Source organism: Aedes albopictus, chromosome 2 (genome assembly GCF_035046485.1).
Source record: "Aedes albopictus strain Foshan chromosome 2, AalbF5, whole genome shotgun sequence".
In the NCBI taxonomy this organism is placed as follows: domain Eukaryota; kingdom Metazoa; phylum Arthropoda; class Insecta; order Diptera; family Culicidae; genus Aedes; species Aedes albopictus.
Window position 1 is genome coordinate 278,809,173 of NC_085137.1, and position 17,730 is coordinate 278,826,902.

Sequence of the window (17,730 nt, forward strand, 5' to 3'; positions counted from 1 at the left end):
CATAAGGATGAAGAGAACGAAATTGAGGGTTTGAGCGTAAAAATAACAAGCCTCCCGAGCAAAGTCCAACAACAAAATTACAGCAAATCGAAAACATGATTTGTATTCAGCAACAAATTGATATCACATTTTGATATCATTATATCTTTACTTAATTTGATTTCAAATGTTGCTTTCGGTTTGCTATCATTTTGAATTAATGTAAATATTTAGTGTTACGATAGTTTTTAAATCTTTTAGTTAACTATGTGAAGTTATTCTAGGGATATATCATTAGTGCAATTGTATTATTGCATTTAGGATTTGATATCAAACGAAAAACTCTACATTTGACGATTTTTCATTTTTCTTGCGCTGATAACAAAAACAGTTATCAATTTGCTATCATCGATAGCAGGAATGGTTTTCAAATTGCTGTCACAGGAACATTTTTCTGCTCTCATTTTTGATGTTTTAACCGTTAAAACGACCAAAACGACAACAACCTAAGTTATCAAAATTTGCAATATCACAACATCAAAATTAGTTTTCAATTTGCTATCAGACTTTGCTCGGGCTGCTAGTCGAATTTTTTTTTTTTTTTTTCGGAGAAGAGGGAGAATGTGGGGTATGAACAAAGCTGAGTAGCATTTCCCATGCGTGTATTTCCCCTAGCAAGCATCAGTGACAGCCAGCACCATGACGGGGTCGTCGTCAGTGTGATGCTGCCTCATTGACGAGTGGACTGTTGGCGGAGCAAGACGCCATCACCGTGAGGTTCCGTATTATGCCAAGTGATTCTACTGCAGTTTGCTAAGATGGCTGGGAACGGATTGTTCCAGTGAGTTGCCCGGTATTCACAATTCTAAAGACCCACAACATGGTTCTGGACCTAGCAAATTTTTGAAGATCGAAGTCTTGCTAACAAATTCGCCTTTTCGTTTCCTTGAATCCCACAGCACCCAGGTACCCAGAATAGATTTACTGTACAATTTTTAGCCACCTGGTGTAGTGGTTGAATGCATTCCCACACACTTCAAAAATCTGGAATTTTCACGAAAAGGAATCACCAATGAATGTAAACGTTTTCAATACTGAATCACAAATTGGACTCAATTTTACGCGCATCATGTAAGTGCTGGTTGGTTGCGTTAGATTTCATTAAATTCGTTTCACCAGAAGCGTAGAATCAGTATCACGTTCATCAGCCGCCTTCTAACTCAGTGAAATAGCTGAGAGGTAAGAGATCTGGCTCACGATCAGCAGATCCGGTGTTCGAATCCATGTATGGCATTATTTTACTTTCATATGTTTTATCTGTCAAATCGGTTCTAGCGGTTGCTAGACGATTAGAAAAATAAGTTTTATTTTGGGGTGTCTTTGAAAGACATTTACATGTTTAAACCTCTAAATTTGTGTTTTTAAAGATGCTCGTGTCAGGTTCAGGACACTTAACCCTAGTCGTGCATTGGGGTCATTAAAGCCTGTATCCGCAATATTCGGGACACAGAAACACATCTGTAACTCTGCAATAGATACATTAAAATTGCTGAAATTTTGTCTAATAACATCTTAAGATGTGTTCATTTCACCTACACAATTTCATGTGAATCGGTGCAGTACTTTTTGTTGTAGCAACGAAAGAGTAAAATGTGCGCCATTGAATTTTGTACAGTCCCAAGTTTTGCTTGTCAGCGCTGTAACTTTTGAATTTGGCAAAGGAAATGGCTGAAATTTTGAACATAAACCTCTCAATCTACATTTGTTGCATGGGAAAAATTTCAATAAAATCGATGCACTATCAACAATTTTATAGTCGAAACATATTTTGGGACTGAACGTGATTTTAGCCCCTCAGACAGCAATTAGTCAGCACCCTTTATTGTTTCGATTGTACTATTGAAAGTACTATACCAATAATCATCAAATTTTGCAGGCATAATATACACATAATAAACTAGATTCTGTGAAATTTTCATGAAAATTGACAGAGAAATTCAAAAGTTATGAATAGGCAAAAATCGCACATGAAAAACACGAAAAATTTTCACTAACACTCACCCCTATCAACACCAGTAGCTTTCAAACCAATTGGTCAAAGTTGGTGAAATTTTGCAAGAAAGTGTCTCTATAAGTATCATAACTGCTAACGAAAATTCATAATTATCATCACAGAACATTGAACTGTAGCGTAAAAGAACCATCTACTATGCGAATGAAAATTTGTCATGATTGTACAAAATGCTTAAAACCACGTCAATTTGTTTTTCATCCACAGTTAAAAGTAATGCATCGATTTTTATGAAATTTGGCACAAATAATAAATATACACCAAAGAGTTCTCAGTCAATTATTTGGCCAATTTTACCGATTCATTACAGAACTACTGGCGTACTTCTGTGTCCCGATTATTGCGGATACAGGCTTTATGACCCCCAAAAGTGCCCAAGGTCAGCGAGGTGAGCGAAAGCTAATGCACGAAGAAGGTTAAAATTACATGATATTTTCTAGGTGTGCAAACTAATTTATAAGGTTCATACTTACGTCATAAACAAATTGAAGTACATTCGATGACTGCCTGTATTTCTGCTTTAAATACAGTTGACCATTAGTATGGGACAAACATCAAATTATCGCTCCAGTTGACTTTTTCGATTCCATTTAGGTCTCATATGAACTGTGCAAAATTTCAGCGCAATCGGTGAAACTATAATTTAGCGCAAGCGGTTCAAAGTTTACATAGGATTTACTATGGGAAAAGTTATACTTTCAAACAAAAAATCCCAGAGGTCGCCCCTTGTCTCCTTAATTCAAATCGATCAACGCTTCTTGTAGAAAAATCATTTATGAAACTTTCCTTCGAAGACCGTAAAACAATTGGATGCTTGTGAAAAAAGTTATTGATTTATTACCGATTAGTGATCCGACGAACGGCTTTTTGTTTTGTTTTATCAGCAGCACTGTAGCTGCTGCCTTGGCTGCTGCTGTTTCTGGGGGTGGTGATGCCATCCGCCACCCCATGCAGCAACGACAGCAGCAGTGCTGCTGATAAAACAAAACAAAAAGCCGTTCGTCGGATCACTAATCGGTAATAAATTAATAACTTTTTTCACAAGCATCCAATTGTTTTACGGTCTTCGAAGGAAAGTTTCATAAATGATTTTTCTACAAGAAACGTTGATCGATTTGAATTAAGGAGACAAAGGGTGACCTCTGGGATTTTTTGTTTGAAAGTGTAACTTTTCCCATAGTAAATCCTATGTAAACTTTAAACCGCTTGCGCTAAATTATAGTTTCACCGATTGCGCTGAAATTTTTTACAGTTCATATGGGACCTAAATGGGATCTAAAAAGTCGACTGGAGCGGGGATTTATTTTTTCCATACAAGCGTGTCCCATACTATTGACCATTTACCCATTGATATAGATATGTTAATTCCAGGACCAATGACACCAGCTCCAACCCTATCATTTATTTTGGAGTCATCTGTGAAAAACATCACTGCGCCTGGCCGAATAATAGGTCCAACTGATTCCTGCTCAGTGCGACTTGGAAATGTTACATTGCATAATTGTTCAAAGTTATATTGCCTGTTCAACCAATCTTTATGATTTTAAAATCTACATGATTTTAAAATCTTTCAGAACACTGAGATGCCCGACCAGATGCTCCTAACAAGATTGTAACAAAATTATTACAACCGTTGTTAGAAATAACACAATTTGATATAATTTTGTTGTAAATATTCGTATATGTGAATAACCATAACAAAATTGAAACAAAATTTGTTATTATTTTAATCACAAAACTATAACAAAACTTGTATTATTTATTCAAACAGATATATAACAGCATTTGTTACATTATGCATATTAAAATAATTGCCTATAACAAAATTTCGTAACACATTTATTGTAGTTTTTGCTACATTTTTTGTAACAAAATAATTTCAAAATTTGTTGGGTTTTTTGTATTGACGCGAAATAGTTTGACAATTATTGTAATATTGATCACTCGAACCAAAATCCATAAAACACAACTTATAGCATTCATTTAGAACGAAACGCTTAAGTCGTCATGTTAAAACCCCCGTAAAGCGTAATTGAAGAACGCTTTTTTGTATGAAACTCCTAAAATTTTTGTATGGACCGTAACACTTGGATGTACTTTCTCCTCTCCCTTGAGCGACGCGTAATTTGGTAACGGCGTCATATTTGTTAAAAAAAAATGTAACAGAACAACTTGTTAAAATTTAGTTATAATCTACCAAATTCTTCCCAAACCAGCAGTGCTTTAAAGCTAATATCGTTATGCGATGTCATTACAGCTGGAAGGTGTTTTAAAAAAATAACTGTTGTGATATCACCTTGGCTGGAATATAGGTGGAAATCAAATACTTCACAGCTATCTTTTTTCTATTTTTTCGGGGTTCTTTTATTGAACTCTAATCCAAAACCGGAATAGCTCCCGGTAATGTGTCAATCGAATAAGAATCCTCACCAACAAAACAGCTGCTTTCATAGAATACGTTTGGTACGTTTTGATACTGTTGCAGAGCTTTGTAGCGATTTAAAGAACATTCTTTCTGCTGGAAGCTGTGGCGAAGAACCTGTTGACGCAACAGCACAGTATTTTCTAGATGCTGTTGGGTTAGTTTTGTGGCACAATGGATCAATGAAGCCGACTTTTCCAATACTCACCACATCAAAACAAAAGCGCCTCCGTATATGGACGATAACACAGTGACAGCAGTCGAGTTACGTCAAACACACAAGGCTACGGTGGTGCTATCTGTTCATTTCATAGTGGCCGTTTTAGTTATTTTAGTGATCCATTGTAATGTCTTGTCTGGTGTGAAACACAACAAGTAAACATTGACAAACTTCCCCTTCATCACACCATTAGCTTTTCTTTCTTCTCTGTTAACCTTAGTTTTGTTTTCTTACGCGATAGATAGTCGGGTAAACAACATAAAAAAAGGTTTGCAACTTTTTATCAGACCGTTTTTAAATTTTAGTAGGATGTCAAAGATACAGTAGACGTTCGATAACTGCAACATGTTAACGTTTCACTTAGGGGCGATTTCTTCACCCTGGCTTAAGCGTTAAACCAGGTTTAACTATATGGGTAAGCCTGGCTTACCAGTTAAGCCGAGGTGAAGAAATCGGCCCTTAGCGAACAAAAATCCGATAACTGGAACGCCTGACAGTATAAACAAACCATCAACTGACGTTAAGTGAACGTCTGTTCATTTTGGCTAACATGGCGCACCATTTTGACATTTGGCGGTGCGATAACTGCAAATTTGTTGCACTTACCAGACTTGCATTTAAAAAGTATTGCAGTTAAACCGCTTGCACTGACCGAACGTATACTGTAATAGCGTTTCTGAAAGTAACCGGACTTGCAATACTTTTAAGTTGAATTTTACACAAATGACGTATCTCTACACGCGATCGTTTTAGATCGATTACAATAAATACCAAAATAGTACTGCTGTTCTCATTTCGCCAAAAAGTACACCAAGTGATGAATGTAAATGTTAACATGGAGAAAGCAAAACTGGAACTAAATAATTATAACATGGAATTTGTTTATTCTACTATTTTGCTTCAACCTTAGGGAACATCTATTAAGTACGTAACGCTAAAATTTGAAACTCCCTGCCTCCTCCATACGTGACGATAAATTTAATGGATGACCCCTTATGTGATAGATTCCATTTCATTGCTTAATATTAAAAAAAAAAGTGGAATATAACTAAATTATGTCTACAGCTATTATCATATCTGCTTATGATATAATTGTGATAGATTAAAACAAAATCACTAACCACAAATCAAGTCTTTTATACGTCAACGAACTCAATGTGACGTCATACTATCCCGCTCGTGTGCGTCTGACAAACAAGGACTTGAATGAGGAAGCTGGCAATACGTAGAACCAGTAGAGCTTCTACCACCGCCCTCTTCAAGTGTTGTGATGGCCTCATTGGCAGAGGCGTCAGATTGCTAGCGATGGTTGGTGTCTTGGTTCAAATCCCGTTCGGCTCTGAAAATTTTATAACGTACTGGAAACTTATTTTTATGTTACCTACTTCTTCTAAAAATAGAATAGTACAATTAAAAAAATTTACCCAAAAAATGAGTATAAAAATTAGTTTTTACCCTGAAAGGTAGCCAAGGAATTATAACACAATTTATTATAATATTGTTAATTATATTATAATAATAATATAATTGTTTTATAATGTTATAAATAAAACAATTTGTTAAATTCTACCATATTTCATGGAACAGGTTTTGTAATATTTTTGTTATGATCATAACAAAAGTTATTACATTTTTGTTCTTTTCATATGGGAACTTTGTTCGAATTTTTGTTATTTTAACTACTAACGGTACATGTTTTATAACAACCTTTGTTATAAAAATTTATTGTAACAAAATAACACAGCTTGTTATAATTTTGTAATGTCCATCTAGTCGGGTGACCCCTAAGGTCTCCAGAAAGTAGATCTCTGGTTCTTTTCAACCTTAGAGCGATTTTCTCAGCTTCCACTTGATCAAACAAATGTAGTGCTAGCATATTTAGTATTGCATCTAACGCCTTTGAAGGCGTTAGGCGACCTTAGGGGTCATCCAGGCCCCTGACACGGCCTACATCAATGCATTGGAATCATGGTAGACAGGATGTCCTGGGCGCTAATAAATAGCGCCCACTGTCAAATGCGAAAACATCAACAATTTTTTGTTTAACGTTTATTTTGGTTTGTTGATCAGTTTTTGGAATCATTTTTTCCATCGCTTATGATCACAAAACACTTCAAACTCGCTTTAATATTAATGTACGGTAAGAGGAGCATGCGATTAGTTGAATAAAGCAACCCAACAAACACGCAATGTGAATGTGATTTCGTGTGTGGCTCACAACATCAAACAAAAGCTGCGTTTGTTGATTACACGCTCGTTTCAATTTTTACGAATATGAGTATAAGGCAGTTAGATGTTGGCTACGATAATTTTCATTGGTGCCAAGGGCCTGGGGTCATCTCAGTGTTCTGAAAGTACGTGTAGCTCCACCCAAGTAACACAATTTGTTATGATACTGTATATAATACATGTTTCATACAAACGTCCATGCTTTGTTTCAAATATGGGAAACGTATTTTCAAACACTAGTATCCCTTTCGTGACGGAGTGCAAAAAAATGAAATCTCCATACAAATGGCTCAACTTTGGCTCTCCAGAACTCTTAGATTTCCCAACAAAACAACAATTATTTTACCTCATTTGAAAGAACTACTCTTTATCTTTCGATTTCTAGCTTTGACTATCTAAACAAATCGGAAATGAAAATTATGCGACAGACAAGACTTTTTCATGTTTTACAGTTTTTGTCCACTTTTTGTTTACCTTGTTGTGGTATATCTCACAGGCAACGTAAACCGGCCTTACATATCGTTTGTAATTTACCATCTCGATTTTTGAGCACTATGACTTAACTTCATGTGCCGTTCAAAATTAATGGTGAAATAAGCACTTTTCCTCGTCATAAATTCATTGGCTTTCCATCGGATTGGAAATAAAAAGAGAAGTTTTTTGACATCTCTGTGGTTTGTAAGAAATTTTCAAACAAATTTTCAGACATGCAACATGGTGGCTCTTGACAAATTACCGTCAGAATGTTTTGGGATGTTATTTTCAATTATGATGTATTAATGATGTTCTTTTAGACTGTAGAATTTGTCTTCGTTATCAATAAGGAAATTATATTATTTCATTACATATTTAAACTGTTCCAGGTGGATAATTATTGGCAGAAACATGAGCAGATGAACAAACGGCTATATATAAAAATGGTAGTGTGAAATTTTTTAGCAGGCATTGTAATTGGTCTGGCCTGATATACAGAATAACTCAAACTTCTAGAAATACGTTCAAATTACGACTGTTATACATCTCAATAACATGTTTGTCGAATACCACTAGAATCGATTGAAATACATTGAAAAAACATCATAGCAACGTATTTTAAACATCTACTTCCCAATAGCATACGACGATATCATTTTTGGTCTTGGATGACCTGTTTTGAACACAGGTATAACAATCACAAAGTTGGAGTACGTTTCCTAGAATGAATACCCATTAGGCTGCCCTTATTTTGCAAAATTTGGAAATGTAATAAGTTCGTTGTTGGAAAATGATCGTTTTAGCTGAGAAATGATCGTGGTAAAATCAAGGAATTGGCATCCCTATCCCACCAATGCAATGTTTTCGTAGCCAGCATAACAGCGGCTCAAGCGTAGGGCTCAAGCTGACAACCAATCTTTCAACACAGCAGCATAATTTTAATGCGGGGTAAGAAAACAAGAAGACCATAACAGTCCCCTGGGTAAAATTTGAAGTCCGTATCTCAAGGCTGAGTGGTCCCTCAGGGGCCTAAAGTTGTCAAAAATAGTATGGGATCAAAAAAACATGACATATTTTTTTCGACGAAAAAATACGCTATTCTAATAAAACCGGTGATTTTAGGACACTAAAGGGCCAAAAATGTGCTTAAGATTGCGATATCTCTACTCGTTCTTGAGTTATTGAACAAAATAGGATAAGTTTTCTTCGGAATAAAAAAAATGATTAAAAATGCTGATTTTTCGGTGTTTTTTTGTCAATAACTCAGAAATGAATAGAGATATCGCAAATCTAAGCACATTTTTGGCCCTATAAGATCCTAAAATCATCGGTTTTAGTAGAATAGTTTATTTTTTCGACGAAACAAATTTCATGTTTTTTGGTCCCGTACCATTTAGGCCCCTTGAGGGACCACTTAGCCTTGAGAACGGACTTCAAATTTTACCACGATTATTTCTTAGAGAAAAAAGTTATACTCTAGGTAAAGTGAGGATAAAATTTATTCACAGACAAACAGACGTATCACTTGGAACAAAATGGGATTAAAATCATCGTCACAAAAACGTAATCGCCCAATGCTAATCACACTGTGATTCGCAAATCCACTGAGTAGATGGCGATAGTGAGCAAACGTCAAATAGGAGCAAAAACGATGCGAGCGCCGTGACCCGAGCAGAAGAAAATATCAACAGCATAATAAAATATGTTATTTTGGCTTAATAAAATATGTTATTTTGGCTTAATAATGTTAGTTTCCACAAGAGTCGCCACAAAACACTGGATTTTTAAATCAAACATAATTTCATATGGATTTTAAATTAGCAAATCTGTTTGAAACTGTAAGAATTCACATATTTTCAAAAGAATTTCAATGTTTATATTCAACAATCGTTATTTTAGTTTCAATGTGAACGCTTTTCTGTCCGTGTTGAGCTTTGAAAACAACAGTCTGTTCGTTTTGACGCATTTGAAGCCCAGTTGAACGATGGGGAAGTTCCTATTGATGTCTTTGGGAGAACCGGTGTGAGTTTCTCTACGTGGTGAAGAGATCAATACACTTTGGTTCGGGATGTGTACTGCTGTTGCTCTCATGTGTGTTTTGTATTCTTGTGAATATATCGGTGTATCTAACGACCGGACTGTGACAAGAAAAGAAAAACAACGTTCGATCCTGTTCGAAGACTAAATACTAATGACGTTTTATTCTCTGATACACGGTTAAACAAAGTAAGTCAATTGTCAATAAACATAACGTTACACAGTAATTCAGATTACATCAGTTAATGGTTAATACGCCACCTCAATTACTTACTCCTAGCAAGTCGCGCAGCTTCCGAAAACGTGTCTGAGATAACCCCTTGGTCATCAAGTCGGCAACCTGGTCGTCAGTCTGGAGATACTTCAGTTGAACTCGTCCTCGTTCTATGAGCTCACGAACGAAGAAATGCTGAATCTCAATATGTTTCATTCTTTTGTGCTTCCGGGGCTCAACAGTGACCGAAATGCACGATTGATTATCCTCATGAACTGTTACGGGCTTCTTCACAACAACACCTATGGAATCCAGCAAGTTCATGACCCACATCAGTTCACAGCTACCCTGGCATAGTGCCATCAGCTCCGCTTCCGTACTTGACAGCGCCACGGACGACTGCTTTCGTGTTGCCCATGACACCGTGGATCCGTGAAGTTTGATGACAAAACCGGAAACAGATCGTCGATCGTTAGGATCGTTTCCCCAGTCGGCATCCGTGAAAGCTTCTAATGTTTCCGCTGGTTTGTCACGCCCATACACCAACTTGAAGTCATCCGTGCCTCTCAAGTATCTGAGAATCCGTTTGAGGTGTACCCAGTGCTGTTCACTTGCTCCACACTGAAACCCGGCAAAATAGTTGACAGCCGCACAAATGTCCGGGCGTGATGTGACCATCAGGTACATAAGACAGCCCACCAATTCGCGATAAGGTTTGTCCGTGAATTTCTTGGGGTCCTGCTCCTTTTCCAGTCTCAGATTCGGATCCATTGGAATAGCCGATGCCTTGCAGTTCTGCATTCCAAAACGTTCCAGGATGCCCTGAACGTACGCTCTCTGGTCGATCGTCATGATGCGCTTCTGTCGATTCCGTTGTACGTTCAGTCCGAGGAAACTTCTGATCTCGTTGAGGTCTTTCATCTCAAATTCAGCAGACAGCTTTCTCTTCATATCGGCGATCGCCTGGTCCGAATTGCTCACCAGTAATATGTCGTCGACGTAAATGACAATATACGTCACGACACCTTTAGCTGATCGATAATGCAGGCAGAAATCATGTTCGCTCCGCTTGTACCCGAGTTTAACGATAAAATCGTGAAACCTTTGATTCCAGTTTCTGGATGCCTGCTTCAGACCGTAAATGGCTTTATTCAGCTTACAGACAAGATGCTTCCCCTTCTCAAAGCCGGCAGGTTGGCGCATAAATATTTCCTCTTGCAGCCCGCCGTTGAGGAATGCACTCCTCACATCCATTTGATGCACGCTCCAGTTCTCGTGATTCGCCAATGCCAACAGAATCCGTAGAGTTGACATCTTCAAGACTGGCGAATACGTTTCGGCGAAATCGAATCCTGGCCGCTGTGTAAAACCGCGAGCAACCAGCCGTGCTTTGTATCTTTCGACAACACCTTCACTATTCTTCTTCATTTTGAACACCCACTTACTATCGATCAACTTCTTCCCAGCAGGTAGTTCAACTAGTGTCCACGTTTTGTTCTTTTCCAGCGAACTCAGTTCTTCTTGTATGGCTTCTTCCCAGGACGGCCAATCACTTCTGTTCTTCAGTTCACTGACGTTCGACGGAATGTTATCAATGTACTCCTCGGCACAAAGAGCGAACACCGACACATCCATATCGTAGTCCTTCTGCCATGCAGGAGGCGCCACTACTCTTCCGCTTTTCCGTACGCCACTGTTTGACATAGTGTCGCAAGGAACACCTCCGACTGCACCTTCTTCTTCACCACTTGCAGATGCATCCTCTGCTTCACTATCGCCCACACTTTCGTACTCGGAAGGATTGTCTTCCGGTTCACACTCTTGTCCGCAAATTTCCCGCTCAGTCTTTGGCTCATCTTTTTGCTCAATGATCACAATGTTCTCGTTTTCAAAGTTCAGGTCGTTCTTAGATTCTCGCACTGGCACCACACAGCTTGGGCTTTCCACTTCGTTGAACACAACATCCCGTGCCACGAATACCCGTTTCCCATTCCACACTCGGTACCCCCCAGGCGCATACCCAACGAACACAACCTTTTCACTCTTATTGTCAAGCTTCTTCCGTAGCTGCTTCGGTTTGTGAGCGAAGCACTGGCTACCAAATACCCGAAGATTGGAAACGTCTGGCTTCTTGCCGTACCACGCCTCGAATGGCGTTATATCCCCCTGAACAGCAACACTTGGGCTTCGGTTTAACACATACACTGCCGTATACAACGCTTCTCCCCAGAATTTCTTATCCACACCGCTTGCAGCTAGCATAGCGCGAACCTTCTCAACTACGGTTCTGTTGAGCCTCTCACTCACGCCATTCTGCTCTGGTGTGTAAGCAACAGTCGTCTCCAAGCGTATCCCCTTCTGCCTACAAAAGGACCTCACAGCCCGACCCGTGTACTCACCCCCATTGTCACACCTTAAACGAGAGATTTTTGCCCTGAAATGTGCGCTAGCCATGGCCTCATACTCCTTCAACCGATCGAGTACCTCATCTTTCGACCGCATCAAATACACAACCGCCACATGTGTGTAATCATCCGTAAAGGACACAAAGTACTGGTATCCATCCCACGACTGCGGTGTAATAGGCCCACACACATCACTGTGAACAATTTCCAACGGCCGACTAGCGCGCTTTTCTGTACGACTCTGAAACGGTCCCCGAGTCTGTTTCGCCGTCACACACGACTCACAGAGGAACTTTGCACTACCACGCTCATCACTGTCGATGTTCATTCCCTTCACCATATCGTTCTTCACCAGCTTTCTTAGATTTTCTTCTCCGAGGTGCCCAAACCGGTGGTGCCATAGCTCCAGTTTTCGACTAACCTTACCCACCATGGCACGAGACCCACCCTTCTGTTTGCACTCAAAATCCATACTATACAGCTGTCCGTGCTGCTTCCCCGTTGCTACGACTTCCCCATCACATTCGACAGTAACACAGCCCCCAAAGAAAATAACTTTCTTACCTGTGTTTTCCAGCCGGCGCAACGACAGCAAGTTGAACGACAGTTCAGGAATATACAGCACATCGTCCATAGTAATGGTTATCTGTTCATCACCAACGACCGACAAAGCCGTCACACGACCTTTCTTGTGAGCAAAAAGATTTACGCCAGTTTTTGCGGTTTGAATAATCACTGGTTTTTCGAGCTCTTCCAGCTTTTCGAACACATTCTTCTCATTGCACATATGCTCCGATGCTCCGCTATCCAGGAACCATTTTTCACCAACCACAGCACCCGATGCGGCAACGGAAACATCCGCCGCGATGAACGCAACCGATTTCGACACATTCGCCTTCTGCACCTGTTTCTTGCCTGGTTGTTTACCGGCTCCACTAGCACTACTCTTCGGACACTGTGCCTTTTTGTGTCCCATTTCACCACACGAAAAACACTTAAACTTTGGCCGCGATTTGCCGGCGAACGCTGTATCCTCCGCTTCCACTTCCATTTTCTGACCACGCCGCTTTGCCTCCACATCAAGGTACTTCTTCCGTACGAGATCCATCGTCAGATTGTCCGACACCGCCTCCATGGCTGTCGTGACCGCATCGTAAGACGACGGCATTGTGAGCATCAAATGACATATGATGTCCTCTTCCTCCATCTTCGCACCAGCACCCTTTATCTCCCGGACGAGTTGGTCAAATCTCAGGAAATGATCCTGCAGGCGGTCGCTCTCGTCGAATCTCATGGAAAGCAATTGCCGCTTCAGCAGAAAGCGATTGGTAATACTTTTCCGCTCGAAAACGTTGTGCAATCCTTCCCAAATTTGTTTCGGACTGACCTTGTCCTTAACATATTCGAGATGGCTATCGGCGATACTCTGAATAAGAATGGAACGGCACTTGTTGTCCTGGCGAACGCGAGCGGCTCGTTTGATTTCGTTCACCGCCTTTTCCTCTGCCGTTTCATTTTCGGGAACGTTCCAGAAATCCTCCTCTTCGGCAGCCCTTTCGACGCAGTGGAGCACCTCCAACTGCTGCATGTACGCCTTCATCCGAAAACACCAATTATTAAAGCCCGTACCGTCGAATGGCTTAATCCGCAAGAATTTCACGTCGTCTTCCATCGCGAACAGGAACAAGATCCGAAAAATCGCACTTCTCGACCGATTTTCGCGTTTTCACGTCGATTGGCACGCTGGGACCATAACCTAACGACCGGACTGTGACGAGAAAAGAAAAACAACGTTCGATCCTGTTCGAAGACTAAATACTAATGACGTTTTATTCTCTGATACACGGTTAAACAAAGTAAGTCAATTGTCAATAAACATAACGTTACACAGTAATTCAGATTACATCAGTTAATGGTTAATAGTATCAACCTATTTATCAATGAACTTGAGTAGTTGTTGTCAAGCAGATAATCCCGGACAAACTTCTTTTTCTCATTTTCTGATCTCTCCGTCGACAACTTGAACACTCTTCCAATAAAGCCAGTGGCCGTGTTCAGTTTCTGTAGGGTAGTGGAGGTATTTTGGACCGGGCAGGTAATTTGGCCCACCTAGGGAGTTTTATGATATCCATCACATAATCTCTACTAAATCTTGGTACACACCAAAAATCGAATGAGGGTTTCAGCAAAATTTTGCTGAATTTTGCCGAGCTGAAGGCTTCAGCAAAAATTTTGCTGAAATTCAGCAAAATTTTGCTGATTTGTTCAGTAAACTCTGCTGATCACCAGTAACGTTTTGCTGAAATTCAGCAAACTTTGCTGAAAGTTCAGCAAAAAATTTTGCTGGACCCTTCAGCTCGGCAAAATTCAGCAAAATATTGCTGAAAGCGTTTAGTGTGTAATTATTTATTGGAACACGAAAAGTATTCAACTTTGTGATGACCTTTATTTTGAATGTCAGTTAAATATGCTGTTCAGTATCAAAAATAGAGAAAATGTTTTCACTTCCAATGAAACGCACGGAAAAGCACTAAAATCAAAGAAGGTGAAAAATTTGTAGTCGGCTTCGAAGAGGTATAAGCCATTTTACGAGACGTTTCAGAACAGCTGATCGCAGCAGCGGCGTCAACTGACAGAATTCCACGCATGTTTGTTTTGCTGCAATATCGTGTAATTTTTGAAAAGGTACTTGTTCGATAAATTGGAGATATAAAAAATTTGAGCCAAAAAAGGCTCATAAGCTGTCTTAAAAGCAATACAAAACTCAATCATTAATCAGGTATATTTTTCGTTGCGATTCACTCGATAACTTGCGAAAAAAATTAAATAAAAATTTCTAATTATGGTTTTAGCCAGTTTCAAAAACTACGCTTGACTTGCGCGCAGTCTTTAACCATCATCAACCGGATAATGATTGAAAACGTAAACATTAAAGACACTATATGCAAAGACACGAAATGTTCCGATTGGAATTCCAAATTTTCTGTCAATGTCATTCTAATCGAGCAGGAGACATGTCAAACGCGCTTTAAAAGCATTGCTCGACAACATCATCGTCATGACGCGACAATCATCATCAACAGCAACAATAGCACTAGTTTACAGCATTTTTGAACTCGGTAAGCTGATGATCATTTTTGGTGTAAAATCATGCCCTGAGTTCGAAAACGCGAAGGAAAAAAATTACAGTAGAGCTGATTTTTTTTCGACTTTCCATACAAGGTTGATGATTTGAAATCGATTTTTGTTCTATTTTTTAGCAAAGTCGCTCACTTCAAACATCTCATTCTCCGTAATCAATGCTCCGATTGAGCTTAATTTTTTACTGTAACTTGCCTACATATGATATGTCAAATAAACGTCGAGAAAGAATTTTTAAGTTGGGTTTTTCTTATTGAAAAAAAAAATACATTTCGTCAAAAATTTTTGGGAATTTTGCTAAAATTTAAGAAGATCGTCCCTGAAACTCACCAATATCTTGAATTTCATCAATCTGACGCAAAACCTGTATTCAGGTGATCGAATGGTATTATATTCAGCTTTTAATTTATAGAAAAAGATTTAAAATTGGTTGAACAAAACGTAATATATTTGAATTTTGATAAATTACATATTGTGAAAAGTTTCAAAACTCGATATTGAGCTAAAACTCAAAAACTGCTCTACTTAACATTTTTTGAAGGTCGGTTACGAAATCAGCACTAAATTGTGCTTCAAAAATTTTGGTCGTTGACAGAAGTTCACGACTTTCGTTTTATTTTGTAAACTTGTGTAATCAGATTTCGTGCCTTTAGCATACAGTGTCTTTAGGGTCTGTGTCAATTGGCGAATTAAAATTAATTTTTACTTAAATTTGACAGTTCAACACTTAAACTTGACAGTTTTCATAAGGAAATAATTATCGAACTGTCAAGTTTAAGTGAAAATTAATTTTAATTCACCAATTGACACAGACCCTTAGTAAACATTAGAGCGCGTACTTCTGTCGTTTGACTATAAAATAGACTACACGGAAAAATAATAAAACCCAAAGAATAAGTTTTAAAAACTCAAATTTGGCTAAACTGCTTTTAGTTTTAACTCAAAGTTGGGTTGTTTTCTCCCCCGCCCCACCGCAATGTTGTCAAAAACAAAGAGAGAAGCACCGACGCATCCGCTGCTCTTCCGTGGAAGAAGCCAAATTTGGGTTTTCTTGAGGTAACCCAAATTTGCGTCATTTGAGGCCTCCGTTGGGTGAAAATAACTTACCAGTGGGTTAATTTTTTTGCCGCTCTCAAACGAGAACTACATACTCACCACTTTCGCTGTTTGACGCATATTTGAGTTATTCCACGGAAGACCGGGATTGCGTCAAAACAACTTAAATTTGGGTTGATTTGTAGTTCCGTGTATAGTCTATTTTATGAGGCTAGTCAAACGACAGAAATACGCGCTCTGATGTTTACGTTTTTAATCATCATCCGGTTGATGATGGTTAATGACTGCGCGCAAGTCAAGTGTAGTGTTTGAAACTGGCTAAAACAATAATTAGAAATTTTTATTTAATTTTTTTTCGCTAGTTAACGAGCCAATCACAACGAAAAAATACCTGATTTATTATTGAGTTTTGTATTGCTTCTACAACAGCTTTTGAGCCTTTTTTGGCTCAAATTTATCATATCTCCAATTTGTCGAACAAGTACCTTTTCAAAAATTACACGAGATTCCAGCAAAACAAACGTGAGTGAACTTCTGTCAGTTGACGCCGCTGCTGCGATCAGCTGTTCTGAAACGTCTCGTAAAATGGCTTATAGGCTTATCCAGATGACTCCCAATTGTAGAGGCGCTTGGTGAGATAAGGAGAAAATCGTTTGTTTACATAAAATAGTCAATATTTTGCCGTCAAATTTTACTCATTTTTTGCTCTAGAAGTTGCAATTTCCATTTGCAATGGCTTCCATTATCATCATTCTTGATGCCCATGCCGACAGATACGAGATTGGCCAGCTAACAAAAAATCCGGAAGATCGCCCGCCGGAGGCATAGCAAGAGCTCCTCAAATTAATCACATAAATTGTTCGTAAGTACCTGAAAGAGAATTAAATTTTCTTTCCAAAAAGTGCTCGTTTGTTTCTCTACGATGCGGAATTCGATAGGAAAAAGTGAAAAAAGTGCACTTTGCCTATGCTGCGCCATGTGAAATTTTGTGCGAAGTACCCCTACAACTAGTTTTTTCAGTGTAGCTTCAACATATAATCCTACAGTTTTGTGACCTTCTACAAACTTGTTCAGGACGTCAAAATACACATTTCTTCCGAAGATGTCAAGTCATTATATCTTAAAACAAAAAAGTTGTAGGCCAATTTATCATATTTTAAGGTGTACTTTCACCTTAAGTAACTATTTCCGGCGCAAATTGGCGCAGATGGCTCAGTCGGTAGTTGAAAGATTAGACTTTTTACCATCACTTGGAGGTGGGAACGCTCGTGAGCAATAGTGGGAAAGGTGGTTTAAATACATGACAAACACTAATTATGTTGCCTGTAATACAAGAAAAATAAACTTTAAAAAATAATTAAGAAGCCCACAGTAATTTTTACTGCACTGTGTTACTTCCGGAAATATCTTTACAACGTTTTTGCAAAAACCAGTGAGTTTTTATCACTAAAAATTAAAACATCACAAGAAAATATTGTTGTG

At 38.8% G+C, this 17,730-nt stretch overlaps 1 protein-coding gene across 2 annotated transcripts in view; it reads left to right on the plus strand.

Moving 5' to 3' along the window:
- Nucleotides 1–17,730, plus strand: part of LOC134288118 (lysosome membrane protein 2-like) — a 94,007-nt gene that overhangs the window by 13,533 nt on the left and 62,744 nt on the right. The window contains exon 2 of one of the 2 annotated variants that reach the window (XM_062851869.1): nucleotides 2,361–2,438. The exons of the other annotated variant lie outside the window; for it this stretch is intronic. Within the exon in view, the coding sequence (XP_062707853.1) occupies nucleotides 2,361–2,438 (78 nt within the window). The remainder of the gene's footprint in view (nucleotides 1–2,360; nucleotides 2,439–17,730) is intronic. 2 annotated transcript variants of the gene reach the window in all.